At 61.8% G+C, this 19,334-nt stretch overlaps 1 protein-coding gene across 2 annotated transcripts; it reads left to right on the top strand.

The window, feature by feature from the left end:
- The first annotated feature begins 5,767 nt into the window (after nucleotides 1–5,767).
- Nucleotides 5,768–12,663, top strand: MRPL4 (mitochondrial ribosomal protein L4). 2 transcript variants are annotated; one of them, XM_067560631.1, is made up of 9 exons: nucleotides 5,768–5,900; nucleotides 6,653–6,737; nucleotides 7,657–7,822; nucleotides 8,550–8,601; nucleotides 8,910–9,027; nucleotides 9,396–9,502; nucleotides 9,960–10,069; nucleotides 10,387–10,457; nucleotides 10,836–12,663. In XM_067560631.1, exons 1-9 carry the CDS (start codon nucleotides 5,853–5,855, stop codon nucleotides 10,979–10,981), a joined length of 903 nt encoding a protein of 300 aa, XP_067416732.1. In that variant the 5' UTR covers nucleotides 5,768–5,852; the 3' UTR covers nucleotides 10,982–12,663. The 2 variants fall into 2 exon arrangements, with proteins under 2 accessions (XP_067416732.1, XP_067416731.1); XM_067560630.1 differs by having other exon boundaries at nucleotides 7,654–7,822.
- Nucleotides 12,664–19,334: the final 6,671 nt, after the last annotated feature.

The raw sequence follows: 19,334 nt of genomic DNA, 5'->3' as shown, positions 1-19,334 counted from the left end.
CCCCCTTCCATTACCCAGCTCACATGGAATCCATTTGTCTCTGGCACCGGCTGGGGCCTCAGCACTGAGATTTATCTCCTGTTTGTGAGCAATGAAGTCAACAAACCCAGACGTGAAGCGGTCCCAGCTGTTTGCAGCAGCCAGCCCTGCGGCCCCCCCAAGGCAATGATCTCACTCCAGCAGAGGAGGCAGGGGGGGAGGGCGGGGGGGGGCAGGGAGCCGGCCCTGACTCTGCTGCAGGAGACCCCTGGAAGTAGGGCAGCGGGTTTGGTCGCTCATCATGGTGCCGGGGGGCAGGTCGGGGGGGGGGGGGTGACTGACATGAGTCCTGCTTCCACCCCTGTAACTGCAGCCCCCCCAGCTGTGAGCCTGTGGGATCAGCAGGGCTGGGCCAGGTCAGGACTTGGATCAGGAGCAGGACGGGGGCTCGGCGGGGGCGCAATGCCCTGGCAGTCTGTGCTGGCCCCACAGTCCCAGGGTGCCAGGGGGCCTGTGCTGCGGGGAGCGCTGCCTGGACTCAGCAATCGCTCTCCCAGTGACAGAGCCTGGAGTCTGGGCACGGAGGGAGCAGGGCTGCGTGGAGGGTGTGGAGCTGTTTGCTCCTCACAGGCTGGGTGAAAGCAGCAGAGAGGCAGGGTCCCCGCTCGGGTGAACACTGCCCTGGCCCCCGGGACACGCCAGGGCTGCAGCAGAGCGCAGACTCCCACCTCGCCCTTGTCCAGCTCCTGAGTGCATGGGGTGCTTTCGGGGCGGCATGGACAAGGGCAGCTGCCCGGCCTCCGTGGGAACCGGGGCACAAACCCTGCAGTGCACAGGAGGGAGCAGGGGCCCCATCACCGCCCTTCCTCCACGGGCCAGGTCTGGAACCCCTGCTGCATTTCAGCTGCCTACCTCCGCACCGCGACACCTGCAAGGGGCAGGGTGGCCCACCCCAGCCCAGCCGCTGGGCCTGACGCTGGGACAGCACTGCAGCGTGATGGAAAACAAGGCCCTGTCTGCCACAGCTGGCCTAGCTGGGTGTCCTCAGCCTAGAAAGCACTAAAGAACCAACCCCCGGCTCTCAATCCAAGCCCAGCCGAGGAGACAGAGCGGGGGAAGCGGCAGCTTGTGAAATCTCCGCTTGCACAGAAAGGCGGCAGCTTTCTCCAAAACAAACAGCTAAAATTAGCCCCAGCCAGTGTCTGCTCAGCGTTTTCACAGACGGAAATGAGAGTGGGAGCCACCAGGCTGACCTTTCCCAGCCAGCTTCTCCTGGGCTCGAGGGGCAGAGCCCTCGCTCTGTGGCTGCAGCTGGGAAGAGGGCGAGAGCAGCTCTCTCGTCCCCACACTGGCAGGCAGCTCTGGCTCTAATTCCTGTCTGCGACTGCTGAACTGCGGGCCCCACCGGGAGAGGAGCCGAGCGTCTCCTGGACCTGGAATAACGACGGGCACCAGCCCTTCCCTGAGCCCCTCGGAAATGGTTCCTGGAATCCTGCGTCCTGCTCAGGCGCCCTCAGTGCTACGAGGATGGGCACCGAGCGGAAAGGGGCCAGGAACCAGCCACAAGAAAACCCGCCGTGGAGGGAGCTCAGCCTATTTACTGTCTCCAAGAGCCTCTAAATACCTGCCTGGAGCAGAGTTTTCTGACTGCGGATTGCTCTGTGACCGGCCGATGAAGCTGGATTGAGACCCAGTAACCTCGCCCCCACCGCAGTTCAGCTGCCATCTCTGTCCCACGACGGAGATCCTCCTCTGCAGACCTGTCTCCTGGCCACACTGAAATCTCAGCCTGTCTTTGACATCCCCTCACGGGCGCCTAGCCGTCAGGTCAAGCTCAATGTGGATAAAACAGAGCTAACCCCCCCAGTCTGCTGCCTCCTTTCTTGGTCACTGTGGACAACCAACACCGACATCTCCCGGTCACTCGGACCCCCAACCTGGGCCAGGCCTTTCTGTAAGGCCTCGCATCCAGACTATCCCCACGGCGCGCTGATTCCCGCAGCACCTCTCCGAGATAGGGCCGTTCCCAGCCATCGACACCCGCGCCATGGTTGTCCGGGCTCAGATCACCTCACTTCTGCAGCATCCTTTTCTCTGGCCTGGACAAACACAACTTTGCCCCGCTCAGCGCTAACCTGACCGCGGCCGCAAAGATCCTTCTCCTGGCCCGTTGCTTTGCCCAGGTCTCCCCGTCTCCATCGCATCCAACGTAAGCTTTGTCTTCGCTTTCAAAGCCTTTCGCAGTCAATCCCCCCGACCTATCATCTCTCCTATGTTACTGTCTTCTCGACCGCTGCCTCTGATCGGCCCGATCCCAGCGGGTACGTTTTCAAACCCGCCTGGTGGTGCTTTCTCCCCTGCAAACACCCGCTCCGCTCCTCACCGTCCACCTGCACATCCCTCCTGAAAACCCTGCTCTGCCACGATGCCGGGGTCAGGCTGCTGGGGAGCTGTGACCAGGGTCCGCTGCGCTGGGCGCTACTGTCCGTTGTTCCCTTGTGCTGCCCGCCTCTCTGCATCTGCCCATTGTCTCTGGTCTTAGCCTGCGTCTACACTACGGAGGCTGTCCCGGCACGGTTATGCTGGCAGAGCCCCTCGCGTGGACGCAGCCCGAGCCAGCAGGCGGAGAACATCACCTCCCCAAAGGGCATTAGCCACTCCAACACAAGCCTTCCTCCACGGACGTGGCTCCATGTCAGTGAGCTAGATCAGGGTTCCCAGGGGTCAGTGGAGACCAAGACCCAGTGTAGACGGAAGATGCTCGGTCTACACTGGGGTTCCTGTAGATCAGGACCCCACTGAGCTAGGCGTTGTACCTTGTTTATTAGGGGCTGGGGCCCCTAAGCACTACCGTAATACACCTAATAAACTAGGTACAATGCCTAGCACAATGGGGTCATGATCCAGGATTGGGTTCCTATGTGCTACCATAATACACCTAATAAATAATGTATAGTGCCTAAATTCAGGCTAGACACAGTGCATATTTTAACAGTGAGAGGAATTCACCTTGGAGAAGTGGTGGATCCCCCGTCACTTGACGTCTTTAAAGCATAAGAATGGCCAGACCAATGGTCCACCTAGCCCAGTATCCTGTCTTATGACAGTGGCCAGTGCCAGGTGCTTCAGAGGGAATGAACAAAACAGGTTATCATCAAGTGACCCATCCCGTCACCTATTCCCAGCCTCTGGCAAACAGCAATCCCTGCCCATCTGGCTAATAGCCATGATGGACCTGTCCTCCATGAACTCATCCAGTTCTTTTTTGAACCCCGTTATAGTCTTGGCCTTCACAACATCCTCTGGCAAGGAGTTCCACAGGTGACTGTGCGTTGTGTGAAGAAACACTTCGTTTGTTTTAAACCTGCTGCCTGTTAATGTCATTTAGTGATGCCTAGTTTTTGTGTTATGAGGAGTAACACTTCCTTACTTTCTCCACATCAGTCATTTTATAGACCTCTATCATATTCCCCCTTAGTCATCTCTTTTCCAAGTTGAAAAGACCGTCTTGTTAATCTCTCCTCACATGGAAGCTTTTCTACACCCTCAATCATTTTTGTTGCCCTTTTCTGTACCTTTTCCAATTCCAATATATCTTTTTTGAGATGGGGTGACCAGATCTGCACCCAGTATTCAAGATGTGGGTGTAAAGGGACAACATTATATTTTCTGTCATATTATCTATCCTTCCTAATGATTCCCAACATTCTGTTGGCTTTTTGGACGTCTGCTGCACACTGAGTGGATGTTTTCAGAGAACTCTCCGCAGTGACTCCAAGATCTCTTTCTTGGGTGGTAGCAGCTAATTTAGACCCCATCATTTGATATGTAGAGTTGGGATTCTGTTTTCCAAAACGCATTAGCCTGCATTTATCAACAGTGAATTTCTTCTGCCATTCTAAGGAAGGTGCTTTATCTCAGCCAGAAGTTCTGGGCTGGCTGTAGGACTCACTAAGGGAAGATCTCTGGCCTGTGCTCTGCAGGAGTCAAACCAGATGAGCATAACAGTCCCTTCTGGCCTGAAACTCAATGAACATTTGAGGGCGTCCCAGCACCGATATCAGAGACGGGACTGTGAGTTCTGCACATCTCCTGATTGTTTTGTCACCCTGCCCCCACCCACGGACTTGGCTCATCCACTGGTTACATCTTGTCCTTTAGACTTGAGGCCCTTTGGGGCAGATCTGTCATTTTCTATGTGTCACAACAGGGCCCTGATCTCAGTCAGGGTCTGTGTAGCGCCCAGCACAATGAGGGTCTGATCTCGGTCGGGGTCTGTCCCAAGCCAGTTGGCCTCTCAGCACTGTTGCAGTATAAATCCTAAAAAAATCATCATCATCATATGAATGTACTAGATCTGTTCCCCAGGGCTTTGTCCAGTTCAGGGTCATTATTCTTATCTGATAACGAGAGTTCATATGAAGGGCTACGTTCAGTTTACAGAGGAAGAGGAAACCACGCTGGTGTCGTTAGGAAGTATCTAATAAGATGGAGTTGTACGATTTAGTTCCCATTTTTGGACAGGTTTGGCTAGGTCACGCGTGACCCCGCCTCCAAATCCTTGGCATTCTATCGCCTTCCGAAGGACGTGCATTCAAAGGCTGCTTGTATCGAACAAGCTGTTTGTAAGCAAGTTACAGGCTGGGGAGCGGTGCCGCGTTGGCAGACACGAGACTGAATCCTCCCATTGTGGTGGATTCTCCAGCGCCGGGCATTTTAAAGTCAAGAATGGATGTTTTTTCTAAAAGTTCTGCTCTGGTTCAAACGGGGATTAACTCAGGGCCGTCCTAGGGCCGGTGGGATGCCAGGGGTCAGAGGGGATGATTGCAATGGGCCCCTGGCCCTGGAATCTAGGAACCTATATCCAGAGACTCAGGGTAGCTGTGGCAATGAGAGTGTCTGTGCTGCCCTCCCGCTGGCATCTCGCCTGTGCCCTAAAGGGCTCCCTCCAGGGCCAGGTCAGTCTCGGTGGACTCCGGAACCACCGAACATGGGGGCTGAGAGGGCCCTCCCCTCCTGAGCGGTTTGCACCCTGCGGCCATGACTGGTCGGTGACCCGGCGCTGCACAGCGAGCTGTAAGCTGCTGGCGCTGCACGTGGCAGGGCCGGGCGGGCTCCGATGCCAGGCGCATGCAGCCCGGCTGGTCTCGGACGGCAGCCGGCACCGCCGGAGCTGTACGAACTGCAGATGGTCTCTCGCCCCGCTCCACCTCGAGGCGGCTGGTTCGCTGCCCGCCGCCCCTTGCTCCCGCCCCGCGCCCTGTGCCCGGTCCGCCCGCGGCATCCCGGCCGGGCAGGGAGTCTGCAGCGCTGGGCGCGGCGGGGCTGACCCCAGCTGGGCCCGGCCCTGACGGGTGTAAATAGCGATCCCGGCCCGGCTCGGAGCGGATCTCGCGGACAGGCTGCAGCGCCGCGCACCGCGCCGGGAACGCAGGGCGAGGGCGCCCCCTGCTGGCCCCCGCCGGAGCCGGGCCGCCCGCCCCGCCCCGCCCCAGCGCCTGGCCTGGCCTGGCCCGGGCCCCTCCCGCCCCCACGGGCCCCAGTCCCTTCCTCCCGCTGCGATGGGGGCGGGGCGGGCTGTCACTGCGCCGTGGGTCCGGCCCGTGGGGGGCCCGGTCCCGCCTGCGGCCGGGAGGCGACGCTCGGGTCACGAAGGAGCTTTTTCGCGTCGCCCCCCCCCCCCCCGTTGTTATGTGCGTGACCCGCGCCCCGCCCCCCCGACCGGAAGTGCCTCCAGCCCCGCCCCCGGGATCCCAGCGAGGAGCGCCCCGCCCTTCTACGACATCGGCGTGCGCCGGAAGCGGCTCTTTGTCCCGCCCTCGTCTGCGGGACGCTCGTCACGTGGGTCCGGTCCGCGTCCGCCCCGCCCCGCCATGATCCGCGCCGCGAGCCGGCTCGGGAGCCGGGGCCCGGCCGCGCGGGTGAGGGGCCCCGAGGGGAGCGGAGGGGCCCCGAGGGGAGCGGAGGGGGAGGGGCCAAAGGGGCCTCGTTGGGGGCGCTCGGGACCCCGCGGGGCGGGGGGAAGCCGAGCCGGTGACTCGCTGCCCTGCAGAGCGGGGGCCGGGCCGGGCCGGGCCGGGCCGACGGGGCCGCAGGGTGCGGGCAGGGCAGAGGCTGGCGGGGGAGGGGCGCGCTGCCGTCTCCTGCCCGGCCCAGGCCCAGGCCCCGCCTCGGGGCTGGCTGCAGGGCCCCGGCTGGCCTGGGACCGCCCCGCCGCCTCTCCGCCCCCCGCGGCCGGGCCGGGCCGCCCGTTGCCTGGGCCCGGAGCGGGCTGGTGACTGGCCGAGTGCTCCAGTGCGGGGCGCAGGTTCTGCCCCCCGGGGCGGCCCTGCTGCGGCTGGCTCGGCCCCGCTCCCGCCCCGCGGCCCCGCTGCACCCCCCCGCTGCGTGCACCGCAGGAGGAGTTGGTCTCCGGCGCAGCACCTCCTCCAGCCGGAGCCGTGCCCGGGCACTCCTGCTGGCCCACCGGTGTTGGCCAGGCTGTGGTTCCCCCCACCCCGGGGCAGGGTAGCGGTGCCGACACAGCCTGGTCCTGTGCAGCTGGCCTGAGACTGGGGCGTTTTAACCAGGTTGGGGCTGCCCGAGTGCAGCAGGTGACATCCAGGGCTGCTCCTCACCCCTCACTTCTCTGTGCTCTCTCTGGTCACTGCCCTTTATTTGCTTCCCCTCGAAGGCTCTGTCCACCTTGTCCAGCCAGCTGGGGCTCCCCAAGGTCCCCACAACCTCGCCAAGCGTGGCGGATGCTGCCTCCCAGACAGGTAAGTCCTGGTCTTGCTTCCAAAATGCTGTCTCCGTGGTTACTCCTTGTGACGCCTGGGTAATGACATGATGTCACAGGTGCCCGCTTTGTCCCAGAAGTAGGAACACGGATGGCACAAGACTGGAACAGACCAGCGGGGTTAGGCTCCTGGGCCTGACACCGGTTGCCTGGGGGACGGGAACCCCGCAGGAGATAGCAAAGGAATAACCACCCCCAGGGGAAGCGTCCTCCAAACCTCCCCTAGCTGGAGGTCAGCTCATCCTCTAATGGGGAGCAGGAGGGGTTGTGTTGTTTATCTGTGTTACGGCAGCACCTGGAGACCCCGACCGAGGTGCCAGGCGCTGCACAGGCACAAAGTGAAAGGTGTTTCCCAGCCCCAAAGAGCCCACAGTCTAAACAGACAAAGGGCAGGAGGGGAAACTGAGGCACGGAGAGGGGACAGAACTGGGCCCAGGGCAGCAGTGGAATTGAACCTAGGTCTCCTGTGTCCCAGTCCTGTGCGCTTACCACTAGATCACGCTGCCTCTGGTTAGTTCCAGGCAGCCTGTGCTCTTGCTTGCTTGTGACAAGTGAGCGTGGGGTGGACAGAGAGCCCCTCCTGCTCCCTCACTCTGTTGTCGGCTTTGCTGTTTGTGCGATGGTGTGTGTCTCAGTTGAATTGTGCAGTGGGCTGTGGTTCTGCTGGAGATGAGCAACTGCCCTCCACTACCTGCCTTGGAGAGCGACTTGTTGTGTCTTGCCAGTCAGGGATGATCTGTTTTAACTGGGACAAACTGCCACCTGCACGTGCCATGGGCTGAATATGGACCAGTTGTTCCTGGCCAGAGGCTGCTACAATTTCCTTGTGGCTGCACGAAGCTCGTGTGCTCTGCAGATCTCTGGCAGCTCAGACCCTGTTTGTGTTTGCCTCCTAGAAGAGCCGCCCCTGGTGACCTCCAGTGTCCCTGTCCTGCGGGATTGCCGCGTTGCAGTCCCCTCTCACCGCACAGCTGTGCAGGCCTGGGTGGAATCCCTGAGGCATTATGATGACAGACACGTGGGCCTAGCAGACCTGCATCCCGACGTCTTTGCAGTAATGCCCCGGTACAGCTCAGAGACCTGTTGCATTCAGCCGTGGGAGCATCTGGATGAAGGGGGCCTGAGCCGGGGCAGTGAAGGGGAGAGAGAATTTTGTTACTGTCGCTGCTGTAACCAAAGCCAGCCTTCAGACACACGTGCGGGGGGACCGGCTGGTTGGCTGGGGAGGACGGGGGAATGCGATGCAGGACTGTTCCACTTTAGGACCCAGCCCTAGCACAGGGGAAATGGCTGGCTGGGGGGGGACAGGGAATGGGACATTTGGGGGTGCTGGCTCTGATTTGGCCCTAGGACATGGGGACTGGCCGCCTCGGGTGGGGACTGGGATACGGGGCCCTGAGTTAGCAGTGAGCCGAAGGTGGTGTCATCTCAAAGCTGTTTGCTGGCCTCGCTGAAGCTGGCCAAGGGTGTCTGTTCAGCTCAGATCCCCGTGGTCAGCCTTGCGCTGACACCAAGCAGGGCGAACGTCGAATGAGCAATGGGCGCAGTACTGGCTCCATCCGGGGCCCAGCCTGTGCTGGCCTTGTGGCAAACGTAGGGATCCCGTCCACTCCCCAGGGCTGCTAATTCCAACCCCGAGCAGAGAGAAATCACTCCTGAGTCATGGAACCTGGGTGTTTGCTCCAGCCCTGCCCCCTGCCCTATACTCCCCAGACACACACAGCTGCTGTTTACATGTGGGCACGTACAGCTCAGCCTGCTCCAACCCCTGCCCTCTGGCTTCCCTCCGCAGGGTCGACATCCTGCACACGGTGGCAGTCTGGCAGAGGAACTACAAGAGGATAGTGAGTGTGCAGGGCTGGGCAGTGGGGATCCTGCGTGTCAGTCGGAGGAGGGGGGATGGAGAGTGCCCAGAGGCCGGGGACACCTGGGTTCTCTTCCCGTCTCCGGGAGGGGAGCAGGGTCTAGTGGTTAGAGGTGGGGGGAGTAGGAGTTGGGACTCCTGAGTTCTCTCCCTGTCTCTGGGGGCCGGTGGGTGAGTCCCTCCCCTCCGTGCCTCAGTTTCCCCCTGTTGGGGAGGAGCTGGGTCAGGTGGGTTCCTGGTGCTCGTGCTCGTGCCCGCTTGGCGCGCTCACCCGCGCTCTTGTTTCAGAGCTACGCCAAGGTGAAGACGCGAGCAGAGGTGCGCGGCGGCGGCAAGAAGCCCTGGGCGCAGAAGGGCAGCGGCCGGGCCCGGCATGGCAGCATCCGTTCCCCCCTCTGGCGCGGTGGTGAGTGGCTCCCAGCCCCCTCGTGTTCTGGCCCCTACTTGGGACAGTGGCCTGCCCGACCCTGCTGCCGGCTGGGGGGCAGGGTGAGAACGGAGACGGGTCCCCCTCGGCCCTGCTTCTGTCTCCTGTGCCCCAGGGCGCAGACGGGGCCGTGCAGCCCGAGTCCGGTGCTGCCGGGGGGGCTCCCTTGGCAGGGGCGCTCAGTGCTGGGCAGCGTGGGAGCAGGAAGGCTGCTCAGAGCGGAGGCAGAGCTGTCGTGCCCCTGATTCTGGGGCGCCCTGCCCAGTGTCTGGGCACTGATCAGCCTGGCCCAGCCCCCTTCTCCGGGCAGGGATCCCTCCTGACTTCTCAGTGCCTCTCCCTTCCAGGCGGCATCATCCATGGCCCCAGGGGCCCCACCAGCTACTACTACATGCTGCCCATGAAAGTGCGCGTCTTGGGCCTCAAGGTGGCGCTGACGTCCAAGCTGATGCAGGTAGCACAAGTGTGCGACTGAGTGTGTACCGGGCTCGTGCGGCAGCTGGGCTTGTTAGCGTGTGGGGGTGGAGTGCCAGGACTCCTGGGTTCTCTCCCCAGCTCTTGCCCTGACGTGCTGCACGTACAATCACTTGGCTCATTCCCAGCTCGAAGGGGGGTGGCAGGGCAATGCCAGTTAGAGCTGGGGGCCCAAGGATCTCACTCGGCCGACGCAGGGCCCTGTTGCCAGGGCTTCTGGGAGCTGCTTCTGGCCACTTGTGCTTTGGTAGCTAGGGGTGGGGAGTTGTGACCCTTCCTAGAAGGTCCCAGCCTATTTCAGCTGGAGGCTGTGGGTCAGGCTGGCTCAGGGATAGGGAGGGGTTCAGCTGGGGGGGTCGCCCTGGCTCAGGGGATGGATGCGGGCGGGCAGTGGGGTAAAGAAGCTGAAAGGTGACGAGCGTATTTTGTTTTTCCAGGACAACCTCCACATCGTGGACTGCCTGGAAATGCCGACCTGCGACCCCCAGTACCTGGCAGACCTCGCGCGATACAGGCACTGGGGCCAGTCCGTGCTGATTGTCGACATGTGAGTGGGAATGTGGACAGGAGAGACCCACAAACCCCAGACACCCAACAGAGGGCATGGTCGGGGCCTGGCGGGAGCGGAGGGCGCTGGGGAGGCTGGGCCAGGGGTAGAGCAGCCCCTGCTGGGCAAGAGACCAGGGCGCACTGCAGAGGCTGGACTTAGGGGGTGGCGTTCCCAGCCTTCCCCAAGAGGAGTGAGGACCGGTCTCCCCTGCCGATGCCTGCTGGCGGAGGTGGACTCTCCTGGCCTTGCATGCAGCCTGGAAACGGGGTGGGAAGAGTCCCCAGCTCACGATTCCCCCTTTGCCTCCGTTCCAGCAACCAGATGCCAGAGAACATCAGGAAGGCAGCAGCCAGCCTGAAAACCATCACCCTGGTGCCGGCCCTAGGTGAGTACTGGGTGGGGGGTGCTGGTCCCCCAATCAAGCCACAGGGTCGCCACGCTGACCTCCCAGCGGGGCGGGGTGGGGGTGGAGCCCTGGCCTGTGGGATGCGGTGCTTTCCCTCCCTGCTCCGTACTGCCCTGTAAGGGGAGTTCGTACCCAGGGCCCTCACCTCCCGCCTTTGATGGCCCTTTGTCCTCGTGTGGGGAGAGAATCCCCTCGCGCAGTGAGGTGCAGCTGGCTCTGGGGTGGGGCGCAGAGGCTGTTCACACGGGGGTCCCTTGCCCGGCGCTGAGATGTGCCTCCCTGTGGGGTGGGGGCTGTATGTCAGCACACAGCAACGCTGGGCTGGGCACCCCTTGACCTGCCCCGTGTCTCTCCCAGGTCTCAACGTGTACAGCATGCTCAAGCATGAGACGCTGGTGCTCACGCTGGACACGCTCGCCTTTCTGGAGGAGAAGCTGCTGTGGCACGACTCCCGCTACACCGCCCTGTACCCCTTCCACCTGCCCTACAGCGACTTCCCCTAGCCCCGGGGCAGCGCCCGCTGCGGGAGGGCTGCCGTGCAGCCTGAGCGCTGAGTGAGTCGGCCCCGCTGAGCGCGTGCAGAAAGGGGCCTGGCACCGAGGCATCTTCTGCTGCCCTCCCACAATGCACCTGGGGGCCGCAGAGTGGCGTGGAAGTGACTCTGCTCTGCCCGCTGGAAAGGCGGGCGGCTGTGCCACGCCCTGGGGGAGCTGCCTTCTCCTGTGTTCCCGGAGCGTGACTGTTAAAGGGCCCGTCCTGCCGCTGCACGGCCATTAAAGTGCTGCTATGACTGTGCCGGCCCATCCTGCCTTCCCTGGGACTGGGGCGCCGGACGTCCGAGCCCTGCGTTCCTGGCCGGGCCTCTCCTTGGGCCCAAGCTGCTGGGCCAGGCAGGCGTTTCCCTTTGGCCTGGATAGTTCACTCTGAGCCGGGGGACGGGAGAGGGAGCGAGCAGGAGCGCAGCCCCGGAGGGGGCATCACCCCTAGCCCTGCGCTGTGCGGGGGCTGCAGGCCAGCAGGGGAGCGAGGACTGGCCTCCCTAGGTGTGATGGGGTCCCCGGGTGCGACCTGCACTGTGGGACTGCTAACCCCATCCTCCCAACTGGGCTGTCCCTGTCACGGGGAGGGGGAAGGGGGACGGGACGCTGGTGTCAAGTTACACGCCTCTGCCAGGTACGGAGCTGTCCACAGGCGGGATCACACCCCCGAATGGTCTCCAGTCCCAGCCACTGGGGAACCAACCAGCAATAGAGGCTCCAGCCTCTTCCCCCAGCTTCGCAGCCTGGAAGTGGCCAGTGTGAGTTCAGTACCCAGCCTGCCCATCCCTCGCTGCTGTCCTCAGCAGCTTTGTGTGTGTGTGTGTGTGGGTGGGTGGAAGGCAGGTGATGTCACTTCCCCTCGTTGATGTTTTCTCCTGCTTGCTGGAAAGGGTGAGGCTGTGTGACGTGGGGGTCAGTCCGTCTCTGGGGCACAGGTCGAGGCTGTGTGACATGGGGGTCACCAGTCTGTGGGGCACAGGTCGAGGCTGTGTGACGTGGGGGTCACCAGTCTGTGGGGCACAGGGCTCTCTTGAGAAGTCTCTGGGATCCTGGGGTCTTTCCTTGATGGGCATCGATGAGCCGCTAACGCTGCCTGGGTCCCAGGACCACCCCCACCCGCAGCAGCCTTGACTGAGCCAGTCTGCCCTACACAGCCTCCCTGCCCGCCAACTCCTGGCCTTCCCTGCTCCCTGGTGCAGCCGGAGCCAGGCAGGCGCAGCCCTGCCCATGGGGCCCCGCAGGCTGAGGCGTGACAAAGCTCAGCATGGGGAGGGGTTAACACCCCCCCACGCTACTGACGGGCAGGCCTGGGTCAGGCATGGGAGGCATGGTGTGTGGGAGAGGCACCCAGCATCACGCGCCCGCCCGGCGCCGGAGCCAGCCACTCCCGAGGGCCAGTTCCTCTGGCTGCTCTCCCTTCCTCAGCCGTCAGCCCTGGCAGCTTTCTGTGAAATGCTAACGAGCGCTGGGGGGCCCCTGCAATAACACATCCGCAGCTGCAGCGGTCACAAGGGGCCCTACAATAACACACTGCTGGGTGCAGCCTAGCCTTTATGTGAGACCCTACAATAACAAACCCGTGGGCTGCCTCCGGCCCCCGGGTATAACATGCTGGCAAACCATCCCCCATGTGCCCCTAGATTCTAGAACCGCGTGAGATGATATTTCTCAAGGGTCTGGCCCTGCAGTCACCCCCTGCAAGCGGGCTGCACCACAGCAGGGTAGGAGGCCAGGGAGGAGCCTTGCTCCCGCAGGGCCAGTCCGGCACTGCTGCTGGTTTTGGTTCCTGTTCGAAGGCTGGTTCCCCCACAGAGGACAGGCAGCCACAGAGCACCCGAACACCAGGTATGACTAACCACTGCCGCCGATGTGCGCACGCCGGGGCCGAGCTGCAGTGGGGGGCAGGGCAGGGGAGGGGAGGGGGTGAGACAGCCAGATGTCACTGTCCCAGGTCGGTCTGTCTCCATACAATCCCCCCCACAGCCCCCCTCTAATCTCACTAGTGATTCACCCCCATGCAGATGTTTCTCTCCCGACAGGCCCCTCTGGCTGTTCCTCCATCCCCAGCTGGTCTCTCTCCACACGCCTCGCTCTGTCCTGCCTCCGACTCTGCAGCTGCCTGCTTGCACGGCTGCCCATCACCCTGGTGCCTGGGCTGCTGAAGCAGTGGCTAGCACCATCTGAACAGTCAGTGCAGGCACCCAGTGGCCTGGCCACGGCCAGCCGGTCACCCCTCCCCTTGCTCTCAGGGGTGTTGCTGGCTTCCTGCTTGGATGGACTCTGTAAACATGTTAGCCAAGATTTTCACGCTCCGGGGCCATGTGCTGCTGGCCAGGTTTGTCCCAGCAGGCGCTGCTGTGGAGTGTGAGGAAGCAGCGTCTCCTTGTTCAGTGACTAGGGGAAAAAAGCCTTACAGCCCAGGGCTCATGGGGTCCTTTTCCTCACCAGTGCCATGCAGCCACCTCTGGGGTGCAGCATGACCACCACAGTGTGGGACAGAAGTGAAGGAGAAGCCTGTATCCAGCTGAAGCCCCAGGGAGGGGGAGGGGGAGGCAGGCTGAGTTACAGCCAGGACACTGCCCTGGTGGAAAGGTCTTGGCTACCTCAGTGCCTTGGAGGGGTCAGGCATCCCTCTGCCCTCCTACGCCTCCTCCACACCACGGGGAAGGGGCAGCAACCGGCTCCCCTGGGCATGCACCTGGGGGGTGGGGAGTTCACGTCCCCTTGAGGGGCTGGGAGTGTCAACCCGGGAGCTCGACGCTCACCCGGGGAGCTCGGTGCTGCTCCAGCAGGGTAAAAGGGGTGCAAATGCCCCCTACGAGTCACCCTCCCAGCCCGGCATGGAGCGGCATAAAGGCCCTGCAGCTGGCCCCTGGGGCAGGCAGCAGAGCAGGTGCGTGGTGCTGTGCCCGTTCTGGTCCCCCAGGGCCCGGGGGGAAGCAGAGAGTCAGAGCAGCCTTGTCACTGCCCCCAGGAGCAGGTTAACTGGGGCCGTGGTGCCTGTGGCAGTTGCCCCTGGCTGCCAGGCAGGAAGCGAGGGGAGAGCACAGCATGCCAGGAAATGCGTCCCAGCCCAGCAGCAAGGGGTGGAGAGTGTCCTGCAGCTACTCGGCACATCCACACGCGCTTCAGTGGTGCACTGCTGCTTGCACGTGTTGCACAATGAGAGTTCACTGCCCCCGTCTCCGCCTGACGCTAGTGGCTCTGCTTTGCCGGGTGCCTCTGGGTAAGTTGCCCTGCTCCGCCGGGAGGGGAAGGGAGGGGAGGGGAGCTGGCAGCTCAAGCCGCGAGGTTGGTGAATTGGAAGATGGGCAATTGCACGTGGGTTCAGCCTTCGCTTCCAGACGTGCAGCGTCGCGATGCCCACGCGCAGCCGCCGCCGAAGCTGCTGTGGGCATGCCGGCTTGTGCCAGGAAGGTGTGATCTGGAGGGGCGCAGTGCAGTTACAGCTCAAACAGGGCGAGGTGAGCCCCGAAAGGTGCCTCTGCCAGCGCTGTGGCTCCCCTCGGGCTGTGACCGAAGGCTGCAGGGCGGGGAGGTGGTTGCAGAGAGATGCAGCAGGGACAGCTGGCTTTTAAACACAGAAAACTTGAGCAGGGCAGGGACCCCCCCTTGCTCACTCGGTGCAGTGGCTCAGCGCTGGCCGTGCCCCTCCCATGCTCCAGCAAGGGCTGGTGGCTGGGAGTGCTTTGCAGCTGGACGGGCTGGCTGTGCTGGGGAGGTTCAGGAGGCATGTGGTAGCAGCTAAAGGGCCTGCCTGAAATCAGGGCCACGTGTGCCGGGCACAGCACAGAAGCAGCGTGAGAACCAGGCCTGCTGCTGCAAGCTCCCGGAGCTGGAAAACAGCCCCATCTCCTAGACCAGGCACCAGGCAGGAAACAGAACCTCCGGCCCAGCGCTCTGCTCTGCCTGCTGGAATGCTGCCTTGTGTCCTGCCAGAGAGGGGCAGGAAGGTTCATCTTTGGAGACTCCGAGACGAGCCAAATCCGATGGCCGAGTTCCACCTTTGAGGGACTCGCTGGGGGTGCGGCTCGTTTGTTGTCATTGTTTTGTTCTTAATTTCATCATCGTCTTACCACAAAAACCGACGCACACAGCAGAGCCAGGCTGAGCGGGTGCCGGGTACGGCAGGTTCCTGCAGGATCTTTGGGTGCCCCGAGTGAATGAAGTTTCAACAGCTCGGCGGTGCGTTGCCATGTGGGCTGCACGCAGCGTCGCTCGAGGGGGAGCCTGGCCAGTGACGTGAGCCCCAAAGGACTGTTTTAAACAACGTGCCAGACAAAAAGGAACTTTGGGGATAAAAAAAGTCAGTTGGTTTCCCACAAAATACAGGTGGGGGGAGGGAGGGATGCAAATTCCCACCTCCAGCCCCAACCTGTCGAGGCCACGCCCTGAGGCGAGAGCCGCGGTTTGCCTGTTCCTGGGCTCCGACGCCCAAACCCTGCAGCTGTGCCCAGGGCAGACTGCCTTGGGAGGCCAGGAAAAGCCCTGGCTGGGGTTTGCAGGACTGACTGGGCAGCCCCTGGGACGCCTGTTAGCAGGTGTGTGGGCTCGTTCCTCGCTTTGCATGTGCCTGCGCTGTTCCACTTTCACACCAATGCTGCTGCTGGTGGCGCTGCAGAGAAAGCTGGGTCGCAGTGTTGGCGTGACACTGTGCGGGGGGGGGAGCTGCGGGTCTCTGCCCAAGAGCGGCACTGGCTGGGGGGCCGGTAGCCTGGCATGGTGCCCTTCCTGGACCACAGGGGGCAAATACAGGTGCAGTTGCCCTGGACTGAGACAGACACTTTGCCGGGGGGCTCCATACAGCCCCCTTGAGCATCCAGTCTGGGCTCAGTGAGACGGAGCCCTGGGGAAAAACAGCCCCGTGACCAGCTAATTAAAGACTGAATCGCAAGGCCTGGGGGGGAGGGGCCACCCTAGGTTTGGCCTTTCCTCACTCTCCCCGGCGCCATGCAGCTGTCCCCCCCACTCCCCAACCTACACTGCTGCGTGCGCTGCCGGAGCAACCCCCTTGCTGCTGGCTAGAGGTGGGCATGGGCTGCAGGGCCAGATGTTGGGTCTGGGCGGTCCCCGGGGGAGCCTGGCCTGGCTCCCTCTGTGCTGTCCCAGGTGTGTCTGCGGGGGCGGTGGGGCTGCCGTGACCACGGGAGGCCTGGGGAAGCCTGCCTGATTCTCTCCCTGCTCCCCAATGCACCCCGTCCCATGCAGCGTGAGCATTGCGCCCAAGGACCCAGCAGTGCCGTATGGGGGCCAGGTAGCCTGAACTGCACCAGCATATGCTCCAGCGCCACCCGCCTAGGCTGGGAGATGTCGGAGCGAAAGGTGATGCAGCGGGGAGAGGGCTGGGTGGTTCTGAACATCTCCAACCTCCAGACACGGGACCTGCAGCCCCGGTGCTCTGTCACCTCTACAAACATCATCGCTCCACCTTCACCCGTCTGCCTGTCCCTCTGCCCCCGGCTGGAGGCAATGAGCCACGCCCTGTGTGTGCGCACGCCTGCGTGCGCTGTGTCTGGCACAATGGGGGGTGTGAGAATTTCAGAATCTTGCCCATTGCGAAGAGCTGGGGGTTAGTGTGAAATTGTTCCCCTTGGAACCTGCAGCAGAGGCACCTGGAAATGTCAGTGCTTTTGGGTGCAGCTTTTTCACTCTCCCCAGTTCCGGGTACAAACCTTTTTCCTTGGCCCTGGGACTGTGACATGTCCAGTGCGTCCAGTGAAGGCACCCAGGTACGACCAGGCTCCCCCTCTGCCTCCCTGCTGGAGGCTTCCCTTTGTTCTGTCTTTGCTCTGCTTGGTTTGCTGGTCCCAAATACACTGGCCGCCTGCCACGTCCTGTTGTGTGTGTAGATCATGCCCATGAGCAGCGCTGCGTTCCCCGGGAATCCTGCCGCCCGGTTTCCCAGGGCGCCGCCGGAGGTGCTGGCCATTGGTAGCTGAAGCACTGCTCCTGGATTAGCTCTTTGCATTATTCGCTGCTATTAACGATGCTCAGTGTTGCTCACAGGGATCCTAGGGCCCCGCAATGGGACACGGGGCCTTTCCCTTGGAGTTGCTGGTTGGAATCCAGCCCCGGCTCATGACGGAGCAAAAATGTTTGTGCCCCCGGCATGAAAGGAGCTGGGGGGAGCAGGGATCCCAGCTCAGCTCTGAGCAGGGCAGGACGTTCCTCACATTGGCATCCTTGAATCATTAACAGTCCGGTTAAAAACAAACCCACATCCAGACTAAGGCCCTGCGCCCCTGAGCAGCCGCCGCTGTCTCTTCTGCTTTGGGTAGAGGTTGGCGCTGGGCTCCCTGGCATGCAGAAAGGACCTGCGCCTCCATCACTTGTGCACCTGGAGAGGGCAAAAGCCTCCCCAAAGGAGACCAGAAATGCCTGGAATCCTGGGAAGGTGTGGCTGGAAGGGACCTCGGGGAGTCCTCGCGTCCATGCTGGAGAGGAGGCAGGCGGAGGGATCCATTCGGCGACCCAGCTCTGCGCTGTAGGTGTGGCTGGGTTGGTGTGAAAGGCAGAGGAAGGGCTGGAGGCAGAAGGGAAACACGTGTGAGCGGAAGTTCTACAGCGTTGTTTCCCTGCCCCGGCTGCTCGCCTGGTCCCACAACCCAGCAGAAGGCGACTGTCTCATGACTTTGACTGTGGGAAAATGGGCCCGCGTCTGGGCCTGAGCCTGTTCTGCTTCTGGCTGCCGGCAGGTGAGTCTAACCGTCACCGGCAGGGGGGTGCCGGGGCTGTTTGCTTCTTTGCAGAATCCTAGAGTAGAGCCAAGTTTCTTCCTAGCTGGCACGGGAACACAAGGGGTGGGGAATCTCTGGGCAGGGGGCGCACGGCAGCTGGGGTCAGATCCCACTAACACACAGACACTGACTCACAAACTACAACTCCCTGGGAGCAGCGGTGTCCAGTGTGACGTCCTCCCCGCCCTGCAATCTGGTCTGGTCTGTAGCTGTGTCAGCCAATTCCTCACTCCTGAGCTCCGACTTACCCCGCTTTGCTGTGTGAACCACCCCCTCCTGGGTCAGCCCACGCCCAGCCTCCTGCGGGTAATCGGTCCTTGGTCAAGTGAAGGAGCGCTTCTGGCCAGCCACTCATGGGATAGACCCCCAGCGAACACCTCCAGTCCCAGATACAACCCCGGGAGCTGCTGTCTTGCAGGGTTCCCTGCTATACACTGCACCCTGCAAGCTCATTTACACTCATCTGTCAATGTAGCAAAGAAATTGATGTGCACCAGCTCTGTCACCGCAAGTGAAGTCTCTGCACACACTCAGTCGCATGCACTGCTTTAGATGGAACAAACACACACGTTTATTGACTGCAGCAAGATTTGAAGTGAATCTACATCAGATTAATAATGCGTCAAGGAGTTAGTCACAATCAACTGACAGATAACTCGCCTCCTACACTGAGATGAGTATTTCAGTCTGCATTCAGCTCAGCACACGGGCTGGGTGCGATGCCTCTGGGAACCAGCCCTCCCTCCCTGTGGTAGATTCTCAGTCTTTGGTGTTGCTTAGAAGCTGGATTCCAGGGGAGACTCCGAGACAAAGACGCCTCTTTCTTTTTAACAAGTTTCCTCAACACCCCCTGGGGTCAGGTGATCGTCCATGTCTGGCCATGGGCATGATTCTTCCCTCTTGTGCCAAAGTGCTCAAAGATGCTTAGACCGGCCCATCGTCTCTGTGTGCAGGCCTCTGCTGGGTGTGAAACACAGCCTGTGTTCGTCTGCATCTGTTCAATCCGTGTGAGACACACGTCTGGGATATGCCACAGCACAATTTCTTCTCTGTATACGTGTGACACTGCAGGAAACCTGCTACCACAACCGTGATGTTCAGTATGTCACCAACACCTGACCCGGCACACTTTGCATTGGACAATACACACTTCCACTGCAAGGGTGAACATGGACGATGCACAGAGCCCACGGTTAGGGTGTACGCCGGGTACAGCGTGTCACACGTGGATCTCAAAGCACGGGGCAAACGATTGTACTGATATGACCAGAGTAACCAGGTTTACTTGGTCCTGCCTCGACGCAGAGCCCTAGATTCCATGGTTAGTGACCAGCCGGGACAGCCTGTGGCCACCCCTCCCCAGGCCCAGGCCTACCCCTCGCGTTTCCAGGCACCGTGGTATCCACGCACAGTCTGTTCAATGCAGACACTGACGGGTAGGAAGCCGTCCCGGGCATGGAGGATACAGTGTTGGTCCAAGCTGCCAGCCTCTGTAGTCAGCGCCAGCAGAAGGAAGCCAACCCAAAGGCCTGCAGCTGCAAACGCAGCGGGAAAAGCTGCTTTAAAGGCGGCCCTGCTCT

Source organism: Emydura macquarii, unplaced genomic scaffold (genome assembly GCF_026122565.2).
Source record: "Emydura macquarii macquarii isolate MOO-44397 ecotype Brisbane River unplaced genomic scaffold, CSIRO-AGI_Emac_v2 contig_2292, whole genome shotgun sequence".
Taxonomy (NCBI): domain Eukaryota; kingdom Metazoa; phylum Chordata; order Testudines; family Chelidae; genus Emydura; species Emydura macquarii.
This window is presented reverse-complemented; position numbering and strand designations above follow the sequence as displayed.